The sequence below is a fragment of the Mizuhopecten yessoensis genome, unplaced genomic scaffold (assembly GCF_002113885.1).
Source record: "Mizuhopecten yessoensis strain PY_sf001 unplaced genomic scaffold, ASM211388v2 scaffold8841, whole genome shotgun sequence".
Taxonomy (NCBI): domain Eukaryota; kingdom Metazoa; phylum Mollusca; class Bivalvia; order Pectinida; family Pectinidae; genus Mizuhopecten; species Mizuhopecten yessoensis.
In genome coordinates, this window is record NW_018407749.1 from 1,427,275 (window position 1) to 1,445,492 (window position 18,218).

The 18,218-nt window shown below is 36.1% G+C and overlaps 2 protein-coding genes across 2 annotated transcripts; both read right to left on the reverse strand.

Annotated features, from left to right (window-relative positions):
- Positions 1 to 906: 906 nt before the first annotated feature.
- On the reverse strand, positions 907 to 3,823 carry LOC110456793 (4,5-DOPA dioxygenase extradiol-like). The gene is made up of 3 exons (XM_021507754.1): positions 3,668 to 3,823; positions 2,417 to 2,863; positions 907 to 1,319 (listed from the first exon to the last, which is right to left on the reverse strand). The coding sequence occupies exons 2-3, from the start codon at positions 2,850 to 2,852 to the stop codon at positions 922 to 924; spliced, it is 834 nt and encodes a 277-aa protein (XP_021363429.1). The 5' UTR covers positions 2,853 to 2,863; positions 3,668 to 3,823; the 3' UTR covers positions 907 to 921.
- A 12,916-nt stretch (positions 3,824 to 16,739) lies between these two features.
- On the reverse strand, positions 16,740 to 18,014 carry LOC110456776 (acetylcholine receptor subunit alpha-like). Its single transcript, XM_021507734.1, has one exon. The coding sequence runs from the start codon at positions 18,012 to 18,014 to the stop codon at positions 16,740 to 16,742; it is 1,275 nt and encodes a 424-aa protein (XP_021363409.1).
- Positions 18,015 to 18,218: the final 204 nt, after the last annotated feature.

An 18,218-nucleotide genomic window follows, 5' to 3' on the forward strand; every position in this document is an offset into this window, starting at 1 on the left:
GATTGATTCTTTAACTAGTATTCCATGTAAATATTGCCAGAATACATTACAGCATTTCAAGTAAACACTGCAAGAATTCATTCCAGCTAGATAGGCCACCAGCAGAGTCCACCAGGACCTGACATGTAGAAAGACTAAGGGACTCGATCTCTGTCGAATATATACGAGGATTATAACACTTCATGTTTCTGAAAGCGACGCAGATAAAGGCGGATAAAATCCAATTACTTATAACATACCACTGCTAAACTTCTTAGGCAAGTATTTATATTATACATGTATATTACATGGCCTAAATTAAGTGTATACACGTATAATCACTTTGGTTAATAAAATCATAAACAACAGAGTACTTATCTCTAATAGCCATGTACACTTTATAGAATAATGCTAGCACAGTCAATAGGGGTTTGATCTCCTTGCTGGCACATTCTAATGTGGTTCCTGCATATGTGGAAAAATCATTCATATAAAAGAATGAACACATAATGTAATAAATACACCGTTATGTTGCACGGTTATGATATTCAATGATTTCAAGGAGAGGGCCTAGTAATGAATGATTTCAATCAAATAAAGCGTAATAAAATGCTAGGACATTGAATTTCAGTGATATTTGAAAACTGATGCAAACGATCTCATTACGAAAAATATTGAATTGACATGTTTGGTATGCTTCAACTTAAATGTTTAAAGAGTTCCCCGTTTTTTGTCCTGTTATTTCATAAAGTGAGGGGAAGGGATTGCGGGTTGGCACTAGCATCATTAACGCCATTGAAGTATTAAGCATCAGTATTACAATAATTTGGTTACGATTCATTCAGCCATTCTTGAGGACTAGTATTTAAGAGGATAATTTGACTATCGATTAAAAATACTGTGCAATGAGATAATAACTTTATAAGGATATATTTCTGATATTTATTTTGCTGGAAACCTGTAATGATCATTCAACAGACAACCTATTGAAAATTCAGAAAATAATATTTCAGCTGCCTGGTATCCGCTTGCAGCACAACATATTGCAATGGGGAGGAAGTGTTCAATGGCAGGATGCGCTTTTGAAAATGTCTCCACTTTCTTATAATCCAGGAACTTTTGTTTTCTTTCAGCAGCGCTATGTTTTGAGTTCGACACGACATCATGAATCCATTCCTTGAACGGTTTTGCCCACACCAGACCACCGGTAGACAATCCTCCATGTGTAGCGAACCCACTACCGATTACTAGTATATTCTCTTTACTTAGGTCTGACAGCGCCTCGCCAATCTTCAGATGCTCAGCCATGTCCAAACTCTTAAGGAGTGACACTTGTATCACTAGTAAAAAGGAAACAACAACGTGTTTTATTCAATTCCCGGATTTTTCACATGGTCTGAGTTTTATATCCTTCTACGTGTATACGAGCAAATATTTCCTACACCATCGGTATTTTATGGACATTTTCCTTTGTTCATTTAAAATAATATCCTGAAATGATTTGCTTGTTCTAATTTACAAGATTTATGTCAATGTTTTCATCATTCTTGTGACGAGTGTAGGATTTACCTCCCTTTAAACGAACTAAATACGCATTATCTAACAACACAAATTTGCCTGAATGCTCTCCCCTGTCCTGACTCATGCTAGTGTATCTTTCAAATTGCAATGGTTTATCTAAACTAGTCATAATCACTTTCATCAAATATATTAAATCAGTTTCATAGATGTGAACACCTCTTTTGAAGAGGACACACAAATGTATCACTGTATTTGAAAGCAGCATATATCAGTAAGGCAATGTCATTCTGCACCAGTAATTAATTTTCTGTTTGCATTTGACAAAAGAAAAAGAGAAATATTTATTTTTGGATTCCTTATTTTCCTTATAGAATTAAATAATCAAGTTTTTAAAACAATCATCGTTAATAAAGACATGCCACAGCAATCCTAATGGGTTCAACATTCATCAGGTATATGCTGAAAATACTACTTTATTTTAATTTTAAATATATTACAGGATTTTTTTTATTTATTTCTTCACATTCTGAAAATTACGTTCACGACGCATAAGCTTAATCAGTCTTCCAATAGCCGGGCAAACAATGCATGCTTTATATAATCATGTAAGAAGTTCTCCCAAATCGCCCCCCATTTATATTTATGTACATTTTTTTTATTTATTTTTCTTCTAAACTTGTAGGTTTTATATAAATTTCTATTAAATGTTTTACAAAAAAATAAAACAGAAAAGTATTCATATATAACACAATTACAGATCCAGGATAAAGTATTAGGGCGAGGGAGGGTGGACGTATTTCAGGGACGTACATACATTTATATATGACATTACTTACATTGATCAACTGGATACTCATAATTAAGATAATGTTTGTTTGATACATGGTTTATCAAATCTTCTTTTCCTACATCTTACCTGGAACATTAGCTTCTGGGAACACTAATTTCAAAGGCACAAATACACCATGGTCTAATCCTCGCTTGTTTTCCTCTTTACAGGCGAATCCCCCTGCCTCCAACAATTCCTTGACCCTCCTGGCCACGCCTAGATCCCCGACTACTGGCCATTGAAGCTGGTATGTCTCTTGAGGAAAGCCGCCGTAGTCATATAATAGGGAATGCTGCTCATTTATGTTGACAGAACATGTCTTCTCCTGCCAGTGCGCACTCAGAACTACCAGCGCCTTAGGACTCTTGATTTGATGGTCTGATACAAAGCTTTTTAAAACTGCCGCTGCTTTTGAATCTTTGTCTAGACCTTTCAAGTTTGGTGCCTGTTTGGCATCGATGTAAAATGAAGGACCAGCCCCATGCGATAGAAATATTATGGGTTGAACGTTTTTCGCAGACATCTGTAAGGTACCTGTAGAAATGCATAATAAGATGTTAATTATTAAATATTTAAATCGATATTTACTTTTAAATAAATCTGTTTCCTTCTAGAATATTAGAGTATTTAAAATGTGTAACGAAGATTAGTAAAACATGCACTAAAGGTTAATCGCAAAATATCAATTCATCCACCTGCTGAATTGCTATATAAAATGTTACCCTTTTTAATATTACATTACTAGCTGTAATCTCATTTAATTACCTTCCTTTTTTCCTTTTGAACTCTCAGTTTTAATGCAAACTTACCTGCAGTTTCGGATAATATTGTGTTGAGAATAATATAAATCTTAAGTATAACACTCCTGTTATGTTATCTAGTCAGACATCATAACGTATCCTCACAAAAATAGCACTTGATAATTTACCGTGTCTAAAACACAATTCACTGAAGATAGTTAATATTTTTAATGTACGTTTGTATCTTGAATGCAGTTGTTTGAATCCATTGAACCTTCACCACCAAAAAATTATAAAATAAAAAAACTTTTAGACTTGAGCAAGGCTACTACGTACCAGTTATCGCCCTTGGGGAAAACAACTGACTGCATGCCATTTTGTTATATGCCAGATAGTACATAACATAACAGTCTTGCTAAAGATGTCAGATGAAGGTCGATTCAAGCAACTGTGATCATGCAGGCATTTAATATGACATAGCCAAACAGTGAATAAAAAACAATACACAGTTCCTTCAACAGTCGACACTCTAAATGCTTTAGTATATATGATTTTAGCATATAGGCAAAAATAGTGTGAAATATTAACACAGGCTTACCTCGAGTCGTCAGAAATTCCACAAGCAATGCTTAGCCGTTCTCAACACAATTGCCTGCAAATCAACAAACTGCCGCGCGCTACACATCATTTATAGCGATCGTTTGTCTGTTGTTTGTGTTCTAAATATTCAACTCTCCTAGCTGGCAACATGCCAGTGGCGTTCATCGATAAATGATATACTGTTAATGTAAACAGAGAGACTTCTGTTGAACGGGTTAGAAATTCACTCGACTTTCCGAGTTGTCCTGCATTTGCGATGTTACTTCGTATGGCATGCATGATTAAAATTCTAAACATATATGTTTTCTTTATATGGTTAAAAATTGCTACACTATTGTTAAAAATAAACAACTTTTGGTTTAAAACTTTTCGTTTTTGACGTTTAAAGCCTCCGAAATTTTGACGTTCATGAGCTGCTAATATGTACAAACGAATTAGGTTCATCGTTAAATTGTAAAATGAACAAAACATTTTTTCAGTGATATATATGAATTCCAAAATTTCCTTTTTATGTAGGAAAATGAAAGTAGAGTTGAACTGCATCCAACTGTAACATACAAAGGAATCTCGCCACTGTGAGATACATGTATGTTATTATTCGTAAGTTACTGTCTGTGTTTATATGTTATATTTATCGATTGACCTTTTTATATTTAGCATGTAACCGGTTAACCATAGCTAGGCGAAAAAAATAATTCAAACATCAACAGCAACTTGGGAACAGACGGAAGGTTTCAATAGGGTTTCAATATTCAAATTGTTCGATTACCTTAGCGCCCATTCCTTCCATGCAGCCTACGAAATTGAAATCCGACTTTGGCCGGAAATGTGATATTTGTGAATGAACCTTTATGAAAATAAATAATCTGACTGTCATAATGATGGAACTATAAATATTCTGTCATGAACCAATGAGACATTTGTTGCTTAGAGAAAAAATAAAAATAGAGGATAATCTATATGAAAAATGTATATACCTCAATTCGCTCGCCAGCAGATACACATATAACTGACGATTAAACATGGATTGAAACCTTGCCTATTGTTTGGTGACAAATACGGCATTACTATCACTTCTTTGTAAAATACACTGAACATCTTAAATCAAATAATCAGCGGCGCTTTTGTTGCACTGAAAGAAATGTTGGTAAAATGGGAAACTACATCGACCGCATCATGATCTGTAAAATATAATTACAACCATATTATTTAAATTTTCAAGATTTGCTCTTGTGAGAAACTATTTTCTATTAACTAAATTTTTTAATTCCATACCGTGTTCGTGTGCTCGTCTTTTTGAAGTAATCGATCAACCATTCGAATTTACATAATATGCGATTTTTTGTGAAATTTATTGTTTTCACCACACCAATCTATACACTATCTTTACATAATATTGAACTTCTGAATCTAGTAAGACAAAATCCAGTTACTAATTACAAAATGACACATCAAAAGGATACTTTTAGTGATTAATCAATGTCAAAAACGAAACATGTCATCAGTGCGTCGAATGAAATACGCATTTATTATTTTTTAAATGGATGTGAAAATTGGTTACTTTAAAAAATGTGTATATAAAGTTCCGCAAAATTTGTATATAGTTGTTGACACATTTTTCAGGCTCATGTATTCATATGAAATTGATCACAATTTATTAAATCTGACGCAAAACTATTACATGAAGTCAAAATGAGGTATGAACGTAATTTAATCTTAAAATTATAAACATTCTGTCTTCGCCCCGGCAATCAATAAATAATATTACTATCCTTGTAGGCAGTATTGATGCAGCAGTTCAAGCTTTGGAAAGTTGAATGCGCAAAAACGCAAATGCACATTCTTTCGCAGCAGAGAATTCCATTTTAGAGTCTTCTACTGTCCGAGTAATCTGCTACTGCCTGATGAGGGCCCGGTAGGTAGGTGAAGTGGGTGGCTAGGTGGCTAGGTAGGCTGGTAGGCAAACCTCTTATACATTGTATATAGACATTGGCATCAATTTTCACCCAGATAACGGCCTTGTGAATCAAGGTCCTCCATAGCAATGCAATAAGCGCCATCGTTAAACGAGCAGAGACCACACACGTTATCTCTAATCAGTGTAGGAGGAATCAAAGTAAAAACAACCATTATCTGATGTCACCTAGAGAGATTAATAATTTCTATGAATTTGTATCCAACTTAAATTAAATTTCTGACAACTAAATGACAAATAGTATTATTGACATCGATTTTCTAAATATGTACCATTTTAACGAAAATGAAGAGTTGTGTACCGTGGTATCCCCCGTACAACAATGATAAAAGTCCAAGAGTTATGACACCAGATCAAATAATTTAACTTTGCTTCCTGTGTGTTCTGTATATTACTAGTGGACGTGGAATTTGAAAAGCGTTAATTGAAGTAAGACAAACTGAAATACATAAGGAAAGAGGCTTTATTATAGACATGTAAATATATATGTCATAAAGATATAACATAACAAAATATACAGGCTAGGATTCGACATCATCATTGCTACATAGTAAGTCCATGTAAGTCGCCAGAAAATAACAAACGAAAATGATCGATTTTCCATCTGAAATATATACTCAAAAAACACATCTCTTTAAACAAAAATCTGTTGCACATGGTTAATGCAGAGAACACGACAGTTGCATTTGGTAATATCGAAAACACATGGCAATCTTCTACCTGCTACTTCATCAATATGAGCAGTTCTACGTTTTGTCTTTGACGTCATTACGTCCATATTTCATTCTTTGTTAATAATGCTATTCTTCGATACCCGATAAAGAAATATGCTCCAGTCTGTTTCGATAATATATTCATATCAGAATGAAAAATATGTATATAACCTCTGCATAGCATTATACTTGAAACATGTTATTGACAAAAAAACACGAATCGAGCTAAGAAAGAAAACTATAAAATATTTGTGAATAAATGAATGACGTCACGTTTATCCTACAGTCAAATGGCGTCGAATCTAATATCAGTAGAAAACTTGAGTTCTTGACATATATGATACGAAATTTGCAAAAGTTATTCAAATCCATGATTACTTTTTTCCAGTGACAAAACATTACAACATCTCTATTGTATAAAATGATAATGATTAACATCCTTATTAGTTTTAAGCCGAGCTGTTCTTTTATAAACCTACCTGAACATGAAATTAAATTCATTTCGTTAACTATGGACGATTCAATTTGCATTGATGAAATATACGGCAGTTGCAACGCAAGTCAAACCCAAAAACAGGACAAAGTACATCTTATCAATTGTTTTCGCCACCATGTGCCAAGTCACTACTTCCGGTTGATGCTCGGTAACCATGGACACGGTCTCAGTGTTAACTTTCTCGTTTCCCTGTGATACAGGTAAAATGCTAGCGTAAAATAAGTCACCATTTCTTTTGGAAGATTCCAGATTCTGTGTCCCTTTGTTATCCAATCCGTTGTTTGCTTTACCGTCGGTAAAAGCAAGTTTGATTTTTTGTTCCTCAGCTGTTACTTTTTTACCTCGAAATATATTTTGGATATGCAAATACACTTGCCTTAGCCATGCAGGAACCGGCTCGTCGGTATCATGTTTACTGTATGTTCTCATTTGAAAAATATTCATCGTTACTATGACTACACTGATGCCAACCAATGAGAGAAGATAGTAAGAAATAAAAGACATAGGTTCCGATGAAGCTGGCATCCGGTCACTTACTACCGTCATATACACAGTGAATGCCAATAACACTGTGATACTGTACGACGCCCGCTCACCTGAATCAAATGGTAGAATAAAAACGAACGGGTTCACAAAAGCTAACATGATGATTGGTATCACAACACTCACAAGAAAATTCATATGACGTCTTTTGATAGTTATATAGTAATATGCAATGTCAAATGATCCCGACCAACGCGTTGTAGCTGATCCTATCACATCCCATTCAGTATTTTTATAAAAATAAGTGAAAAAAACAGTTTGGGAAGGTATATTCAGATTCACCTCTTTGCTCGAGTATCCCCATGGGCTCACTGATAGTGTGCATGTTTGTTGGTCAAACGGGAAACTAGAAACATCCGGCGTACATGTTGCTTTCAGCAAAGCACCAGGTAACCAAAATACATTGCCGTTTGACGTTACTTTGACTTTGAAATGTTTGCTACTAATGGGTAGAAATAAATCGGCCGGATTGCATAAAAACATTTTGGGTAACCAAATCTTCTTCTGTGTAAACGTCAATTCAGTTGTGTTTCCATACGAGGTGGAATTCCAAACCAAACTTTCGTCAGTCCAAGAAATGTACAAGATGATGACCACCGATATTGTTCCAGCTACTTCGTCAAAGTCGTTGATGGAGACAACATCAAGGTCCATGTTTACAGTCACGGCTTTCGATTGGTCCTCTACTGGTCGGATGTCTTTGGAATAGTTTTGAAACAAATCTTGTAATAGTAATTTACTAAATCCCATTGTTGTCGTGTCGACAATGTTACTGCATAGAAAAACAGTAAAAAGCAAAAACAAGAAATGTTTCATCTTGTTACAATGCAATGCTGTGCAATTCAACTCCGATGTTGAAATACCCTCGGCTTCCACCACTGATGATTTAATGAATAATGGGCCATGACTAAAAGCTTAACCTGGGGTACCATTACTAGCATCGACCCATCCCCTTCCAATCACGTGTTTGAAGTGAAATAATTGATTAACAAACGAAACAAACATCCCTGTCAAGAAAATTAATACAGACAATATTTATCTAAATGTCTTATTTAACTTGTAATTGAATGCCGAGTCCATATTTGTGATCAATATTGTAGTAGAATATACACTGTACAGTAATTATAATGACAATCAATTGATATCAGGAAGAAACGGAAGAAACTCTATACACAAGGAAATAATTTGAAATCAATACAGCCAAACTGATCAAAAGTAAATGGTATTTAAATTTATATTTAACGTATTGATCAACTAAGATTAAGGTAATCTTTACCCGCCTTGGACGTAGGACAGACCAATCTTAACTTAAGGGGTTGGATTTATAAATGTCTAGGTCAAATCTTTGCCAAAAGCCAGAGTTTAAGAATTTTTCTCGTGGGTTGAGATTTTTCTGTCCCACTCCCAAAACAGGGAAACGATTGTTGTTTTCTTTCCCAAATATAATTTGTGACTAAGAAATCGCTTTCTGCCTTCTACCGTGATCTGCTATTGTTGATGTGACGTCAATGTATTGTAGACATGACGTCATACACTTGTTATGAATGGAAGATCACGTAGTCATAACCCTGGGAAATTTAAATCTGTCCTTGACCGGTTGTGTAGATAACTCTTTTAGGAGAGTTGTGGGGTTCTGGCATCAAATGCTTCACCCTAGGATAGCATATTAATATCCAACACACCTACATACAATAATTGATTCTTTTTCTCCTATATCTTAACCGACATTTAAGTAAACTAGGCCACATACAATACAAATGCAACACTAAGAAGAGCAAAGTTTCCAGTTACCGTATACACAAACTATAATGCCATATTTGGTAAGAACAGAAAATAGTACGGTACACTTCACGGTCGGTCAATTGACGTTTGACGCGTTTTCAATTGTGACGCCATATAATAGTATAGGTCACCATGTACACCTGTGTGGAATACTCGTATCCCTCATTGGTATTTCACATAGGACACATTGATCTTTTTTCGCAGAGATGGGAGAAAACGTAATATGGCCTAATAAACAAGATGACTACATTTCCACAAAGGCCCTAACGAGTTGGTATCATATTTGGATATATGAAAATGGTGGCTACAAAATCATGTTCTATACTTCCATCATATCGTTCAACGGACACTTTTTAAAGTAAGTCTCGTTTCTTGCTTATGAATTCGACAAAAAAAGTTTGATCTCAGTATTTGAAACTGGTTGACGTCTTCAGCTTACTTCGAGAAATTGTTGTGTGTTATTATCAGGCCAAATAATCATGCATTTTGGAAACGTGCTAACAAAAGTCCACATTTTCATCAATGTATGATACACTTGGGCATTAAACAGTTCCATGTTACCATACCTTGTCGGACTCCCCTCTAGTCCAGCCGATGGGTGTGCGTATAGAGAACATGCATCTCTACAGACTAAGGTGATAACTATGAGACCGAATGCGCCGTGGTGTGATTAACGCAGAACTGCAGAAAAGTGGATAGACGGTGGCGAAGGACTAAATCAACCGTTCACTTACAGATTTATAGGGAACAATACCATCTAGTTGGTTCACTTCTCATTCAATCTAAGAAGGCTCAATATTCACAAAGAATCACAGAATGAGGAAAGGACAATAGACAGCTTTTTAGACTCACCAAAAACATAATGGGTCAGAAACGTGAAATCATCCTACCAAGTTGTATTTCTGAAAAAGATTGCTCAAACAAGTTTAGTGATTACGTTCTGAATAAAATCAGCACGGTCAGGCAAAATATTGGCGAAGTGAACTCTATTGCGGACAGCGATATCTATGTCATGACTGCTGACATAAAAATTGATTGACAAAACTCTCACCAACAACCCTGGACGTGTTGTGCAATATCATCATGACCTCGAATTCGAAGTCGTGTGAGCTGGATGCGCTCTCAACAGACCTATTGAAGCAATGTCCTGAAGCCCTGCTTCTTTTGATTAAATCAGTAATGAACAAATCATTGGCTAAGTCAAAGGTTCCGATGTGTTTCAAGAAGGTACATGTTCGATTGAACAAGTAGGGGTTATAGAACTACCGTCCAGTATCAAATATACCTTATCTGTCTCAGATCCTGGAAAGATTGTGTTCCGGCGTTTAAAGGTTCATCTCCATGCAAACAGACTCCATGACAAACGCAACCGGCCTACTGCATGCGAAACTCTACTGATACGTCCCTCCTACGTGTACATACTGACATAGCCGCTGCATTGGATAACAAGTGCTGAGCGTTGCTCGTCGTGCTTGACTTTTCAGCTGCATTTGACGTTGGATACAACAGTATCGTTTCTGCAATAATTTGTGAACATACTGAAAGGATAAAGAAACTCAGTAATTAAGTTATTAGCCTTCCTAGCTGAATGTTACACACATAATATGTGAAACGTTCAAAAACGTATCAAGCGCCAGCCCTTTGATTCATTTAGAGGATATGTCCTACTCAATTTACTTTGATGAACTATGTTACAGTTGCAATGCCAATGACGGACAAAAACAGGACGAAGTAGAACTTATCAGCTATCTTCGCCACCATGACTGTTTCGTTTACCTGTGATACAGGTAGTATGCTGGCGTGAATATATCATTATTCATTTTTGAAGGTTCCAGATTCATGGATTGTTGCCCTTTGTTATCCAATCCGGTTTTTTACCGTCCGTTCGCGCAGATTTGTCATTTTGTTCCATAGCTTTTACAGAAAAGGTACTTAGTACCTTGTTTTTGTATAAAGTATAACTTTGATACAACTTAATATTGTTGAGGTTTTAGGCATGGAAATATCAATTGCGAGGATTTTCATCATTTTACAAAAAAATAATGATATCAAATTTGCAACTCGGACATTATTTTGTATCAATAGCTCAACGAAACTCTTTAATCGAATAATGACAGCGGACAGAGTAAAACACAGGGCACATGTTAGTAATAAAACAATAAACTATTCGATTTGAAGGTACCGTGAACTCTTGAGGTGAGCTTTTACCAGTAGTCTAACTTAAGCCCATTAATCGTGTAAGTATTGTTATTATAAAGATGCAACACAGTAAAAGTGTATCATCTTCAAAAAAACAAACAAAATATGACAGACTTACGACGTGTTGTAATAGAAGCACCACAACAATATTAAACAGTCAAGAGGGCGGATAAACGTATATTTACCTTCAAACATAAGTTTCATCGGCTTTGAATTTCTTGTCGTTGCTTTCCTTTTCGAACCTAGAATCTTTGCATAATCTACATGGACATGACTCATGAGGCTGTGGGATTGTCTAGATCTCAGTGGTAGGGTTCTGGTCGGTCGGGGAACAGCTTCACAAAGCGATAGCTACCGTACCGGGTTCTCTACTAATGGCAGTTATATGGGTATCAAATCGTTTTCAACACATTTTCATATTTTTGTTTTTCAATTACCAAAATATTTGCAAGAAATGCGCCGAGGTCGGGTAATGTAAACTCTGGGAATCCAAAGACAGGACGGACGAAATGACACAGCCGTTCGTAATTATTTTTGTAGATTATAATTAATTAATTTCTCATTTATTGAAATACGTTAGTGGCGCGTCATAAGCCTTTCATGTTACGTCATTTCTCAATTGCATCTATCAACATTTTTTTCATTAAATGTCATGAATTCGTTTGACATCCAATTTTGATATTCTACGTCCTTGGTAGTAGTATGTACATAATTCTCTGGTTCTGTTATTGAGATATCACTTTTCATCTGTACATCAAATTAACTGTTGACGTCTTTCCTATAGGACACAATGGCCAATTAACTAATTATGGATGAAAAACTGAGAAATTGGTGATAACGGAAGCGTTGGATAATTCTGCAGATGTACATAAAATGTCGTTTAAATGGGACAAAAAACGAGGACAGTGAAATTATTGAAAACAAAACAGTAAAATAGCATACAACCCTAAAGGAACCTGACGTAGCAGACTTAAATGTACGGCACGTCATTGTATACAACATCTATCATACATTTATACATGTTTTTCTTTAAATCATTTTAAAGTCAATCGGAAATGTTAAAAAAAAATGATATACCGTGAAAAAGAATTTCCCACATTTTTATTTCGTATTACTTTCGTACTTTTCTTAAAATGAATAGAAAATTCGCACAAATGCGAATTAAACATGAAAAACGATCGGAATAACTATTAAGTGGGATATTTTATTATATCTTCAAAATCAGCTAACGAAAATTGTATGCCCCGGGCAGTATTGTGAAATAAAAATTCGTATTTATGAAATTAAAATTTCGTTCAATTTCATCACAATGGGCTTCATTAAATTTTAATAAATAAATGCAGAATTACATGGAATATAAAGTAATAAAAAGGCCGTCGACATTACCATCGAAGTACCCCTAAATTTACGTACGCGTCGTAAAACGGCATCCTGGTCGGAGGTCTTTGAAAAGTTTTGAAACAAATCTTGTAATAGTAATTTACCAAATGTCGTTGTAGTCGCATCGGCAACCTTACTGCACAGAACTGTTAGAAACGAGAAAATGAAACGCTCCTTTTGTTTTTCAAATCCTCTGTTAAAATACCCTGGACTATCAACACTAATGCTGCTTTGACAGATGACGGACTTGTCCAAAAGGCTGGTCCTGGCGTATCATCAGTATCATACCATTCTTCCTATCACGTGTTTTGACAGCATTGACCAACAAACGTTCTAAATGGAAGTTCAATCAATATTCCCCCCAGTATTTATATGTGGTGTTAATGCGGTGTCATTGTTATTAGAATGTACACATTTAACATGATTAAGAAAACAAAGACTAATCAATGATGTTTTACAATGTAATTCTAGGCAAGTCGATACGATAAAGAGATGACAATTAAGTGGTGTTTTTCCTAAATTGTATATACCGTATTGACTAATAGGGAGCGTTTGTATTGAATGAGTGACTGTTGAGATAAGGTCTCTTGTGATTTGTTCGCTTAATAATAATGTATTTGGACTTCTAATGGCGTCAAAGGTGCTTCTGTTCATTTCTATTGTTCCTTTGTACGCTATTAATGGCAAATAGCCGTGTGCAATTATTCAGACAAATATTTATTTCATGTGAATAACAAGAGGCTAAGGTGGCAGAGTACAGTAGCAATGGCTTGATCCTAAAAAAAAATGGGCATGTCTCAGATAAACATGGATAGCGGAATCATCCTGCACAACACACCTACATATATATATATATATTTATAAACTACATTTTGAACACGGGTTTTTTAGAATGAATATTTTTTCAAAAAGTGATTTCACCAGATTTGCGACTTGTGAAAACCATGGTTACCACATCAAAAAACGCAAAAAAAACGCCAAAAATACATGATTTTTTAACCCAAAATTTGACCCACGCAAGTAATGTTTTTTTCTTTCTTAAAACCTTTCTTAAATTAAATATCACCTACTCGGTCACAGATGCTCACGTTTAAGCATAGGTCGTCAAACTAGATTTTTCACAATATTTACATATGTGCTGAGTACAAAAATAGACTATATGAAAAGCTAGCTTTTGTTGTGTAGACACAGATTCGTAAATGGCCAAAAATGTAGTCTCAAGCCAAATTCGATTTTCTTTTAAAATGTGAAGCCCACATAGTCCAATTCATCATATATATGCCAATTTTAGAGTTGATTTTTTTAAACCTTTGATACATGTAATATAACAGGGGTTATTCATTGTACAAAAGTATCACCCATGGTACCGTACGCTACTGTACACTGCTACCTAAAAGGGCTTGCATCCCTAACTTGAATTGGTTATATAAGCAATCATGGCGACGTATTTTTTATATCATACTGAAATTATATCTATATTTTGGATATATCTCTGCATAAAAATCCTTTTATAAGTATAGAAAAGGAATATTGAAAGTTTCACCTCTGTTATCCTTATTGGGCCCTGTTCCTCTGCTATCGGGGGAGGAGAGAAACCCATTCCCATGCTCAAACTCTGGTTCCGTGCTCGAGCCCAACTTCTGGTTAAGGTGATAAATTATTGAAAGTTTTGAGATACATAAAATCACAACCGTTTTCAATGCTTAGACGTTATTGACTGACGGTATTATATAGATTCTGTGAGTAACAAAAAAGTGGTTACAGCATAGAATTCATGGTCAAGTATAAATAATGGTTCACGCAAACGGTAGGGGAATCTTTAGAATGACGCAAGTATATTTAACGCCGACATCTCAGCAGGTGCGCCTGTATTAGCAAATGAAAAATATAACATATCACAGAACACATGGACAAAGACCAAACTCCCGGTCGATAAAAAGGAGGAACAAAGTAACTCTAAGAAAAAAAGTCAAAGGCGCAACTACGTGATCCTAAATTTAATCTGTTCCACATGTGGTACCAGTCAGACTAGTGTTGTCAAATTCAGGAAAGTATGTAGGTCACAACGGTTTAAGTCGTGTTAACAAGTCTTTAATGGTTGTAGACACTTAATTCCCAAAAAAGTGGAGCTCGAAAAATCGCACAATTCTTCAGTGTGCATTTAAGTCTCTCATGTAGAAACCCCTAACTTAGTAATTTGCCAATAGAACGCTTCTGCATGGACCAGGTTCTGGATTAGGAAATCAACTAAACCCCATAAGTACACGAGTCTGAAATGTTGATTCGGAAGCTAGGAAAGTATGCAGACATGCACCCGAGGAGAGAAATTACAGGTACTACAGAGATGAGTGACCGTTATTGCCATACCAAAGGTAACGAGACGGATATTGGAAGCTATAAGTAATCATTCTAGAGTCTTCAATAAACGCAAGCAGTTCTCGAATGTCTTGTTATTCAAAGACAAAATCATCACTTATTGAAAAATCTGGTAGCGAAAATGAGATAGAGCAAATAGCTTTTATGAGGTTAGCTACTGTGAAATGTAAACACTATAGGATATACTATTATATTAAGGATGGGAAAACTCACGATGCCACGATGACTAGTTCAATGTCTTCAACAAAATAGTAAGTGCATTGCATTCTCGTTCATCAAGCAAGTCTTCTTCTTTTATGACCGTTTTTAAATTTGTCTGACGAAAAAACTACGTATTCATGCAGATTGTTTTCAGTTTTTAATTCGGATTTAAGACTGGTAATTCTTTTGAAAGGTAGACCTAATAATTTAACCCACTTTGCAAGTGAATCCAATTGATCACACTCTCGTTAAACCCATAGTTTGGCGTAGTCTTCCACAGAATCTATCAGTAATTTGGAACAACTAAGACAGAAACGAACAGTATCCTCCTTGTGGAAGATTCCACATATATCAATACAAGAGGCCCAATGGGCCTGCATCGCTCACCTGGTATTAATCTCACAATTGTAATCTTAAAAGTGGACTAAAATACGGCTACAGTCTTTGATTCATAAGAACCTAATAAAAGATTAAAACATATGACGACTGTGACCTTGAATGTCGAACAAGAACATTAGGTTGGAAGTGGGTCAAGGTCATTCATTTGAACAAACTTGGTAGCCCTTCATCCCAGCACGCTACAGGCCAAATTTCAGTACCATGAGCCTTTTGTTTATTGAAAAGTGGTTAGAAGATTTTACGACAGTTGACCCCTGCCACCTTGAAAGAGGGTCAATGTCATTCATTTGAACAAACTTGGTAGCCCTTCATCCCAGCATGCCACATGCCCAATATCAGTACCCTGGGTCCTATGGTTATTAAGAAGTAAATTGAAGATTTTAACATATTTGACCCCTGTGACCTTTAAAGTGGGTCAAGGTGATTTATTTAAACAAACTGTGTAGCCCTTCATCCCAGCATGCTACAAGCCCAATATCAGTACCCTGAGCCTTTTGGTTATTGAGAAGAAATTGTTTGAAGATTTTACGACATTCGACCCCTGTGAATTTGAAATTTGGTCAAAGTCATTCATGTGAACAATCTTGGTAGCCCTTCATCCGTGCATGCTACTGACCAAATATCATCAGCCTGGGCCTTTTGGTTATTTTGAAGAAGTTGTTTAGAGTAAAAAGTTGACGCCGGACGAACGGACCGACGACGGACGACGGACCGACGACGGACCGACGACGGACGCCGCACCATGCCATACGCTCACTTGGCTGTCACGTAGTTCCACACACGTTTGGTACATGAAGCGTGTTAAAACAGATTGATATGGAAAGTTGTTCTGGCCTTAGATGTAATTTAAAAGGAATATCTGTGCAGTTATGAAGAGAAGCACTATACTGTCAAGCGAGAGTGTATCCTACAGTTGTTAATCTGGTTAAGTGAAAGCTATACGCTGGGACACAATTAAAAACACTTTGCACTCACCCATTTAATTCGCTTCCTATTTATATAAGATTTAATTTACTCTGATGAAATATGCAACAGTTGCAATGGCAGTGGCTGCCAAAAACAGGACGAAGTAAAACTTATCAACTATCTTCGCCACCATGTGCCAAGTCACTACCTCTGGTTGATGGTCGGTAACTACGGAGACGGTGTCAGCCTTAACTTTCTCTTTTACCTGTGATACAGGTAATATACTGGCGTAGAATTTGTCGATACTCCTGTTTGAAGACTCCATATTCATTGGTTGTGTTCCCTTGTTTTCCAATCCGTTGTTTGCTTTACCGTCGGTAAAAGCAGGCCTTTCATATTGCTCATTAGCTTGTATCTGTTTCCCTCGAAATATATTTTGAATGTGCATATAAGCTTTCCTCACCCATTCAGGAACCGGTTCGTCGGCATCGTGTTTACTGTATGTTCTCATTTGAAATGTATTCATCGTTACTATGACTACACTGATGCCAACCATTGCAAGAAGGTAGTAAGAAATAAAAGACATAGGTTCTGATGAAGCTGGCATCCGGTCACTTACTACCGTCATATACACCGTGAAAGCTAGTAACACTGTGATACTGTATGACGCCCGCTCTCCTGAGTCAAATGGTAGAATAAAAACGAACGGGTTCACAAAAGCTAACATGATGATTGGTATCACAACACTCACAATAAAATTCATATGACGTCTTTTGATAGTTACATAGTAATATGCCATGTCAAATGATTGCGACCAACGCGTTGTAGCTGATCCTATCACATCCCATTCAGTATTTTTATAAAAATAAGTGAAAAAAACAGATGTAGAAGGTATATTCAGATTCACCTCTTTGGTCGAGTATCCCCATGGGCTCACTGATAGTGTGCATGTTTGTTGGTCAAATGGGAAACTAGAAACATCCGGTGTACATGTTGCTTTCAACAAAGCACCAGGTGTCCATAATACAGTTCCATTTGCTATTACATTGACTTTGAAGTGATTACTGGCAATCGGTTGAAATGAATCTGCTGGATTGCATAAGAACATTTTGGGAAGCCAAAGTTTCCTCTGTGTAATCGTCAATACAGTTGTGTTTCCATACGAGGTTGAATTCCAAACCAAACTTTCGTCAGTCCAAGAAATGTACAAGATGATGACCACCGATATTGTTCCAGCTACTTCGTCAAAGTCGTTGATGGAGACAACATCAAGGTTCATGTTTACAGTCACGGCTTTCGATTGGTCCTCTACTGGTCGGATGTCTTTGGAATAGTTTTGAAACAAATCTTGTAATAGTAATTTAGTATATCCCATTGTAGTCGCACCGCCAACGTTACTACATAGAAGAACAGTGACAATCATGAATAAGAAATGCTCCATACTTTACCGGGACACTGCTGCTTTATTGGAGTCCTCTGTTGGAATACTCTTGGCTTTCCCTGCTGATAATGCATTGAAAATGGACCGTGTCCAAATGCTGGTACCGGTGAATCATATTATATATATATATATTGCACA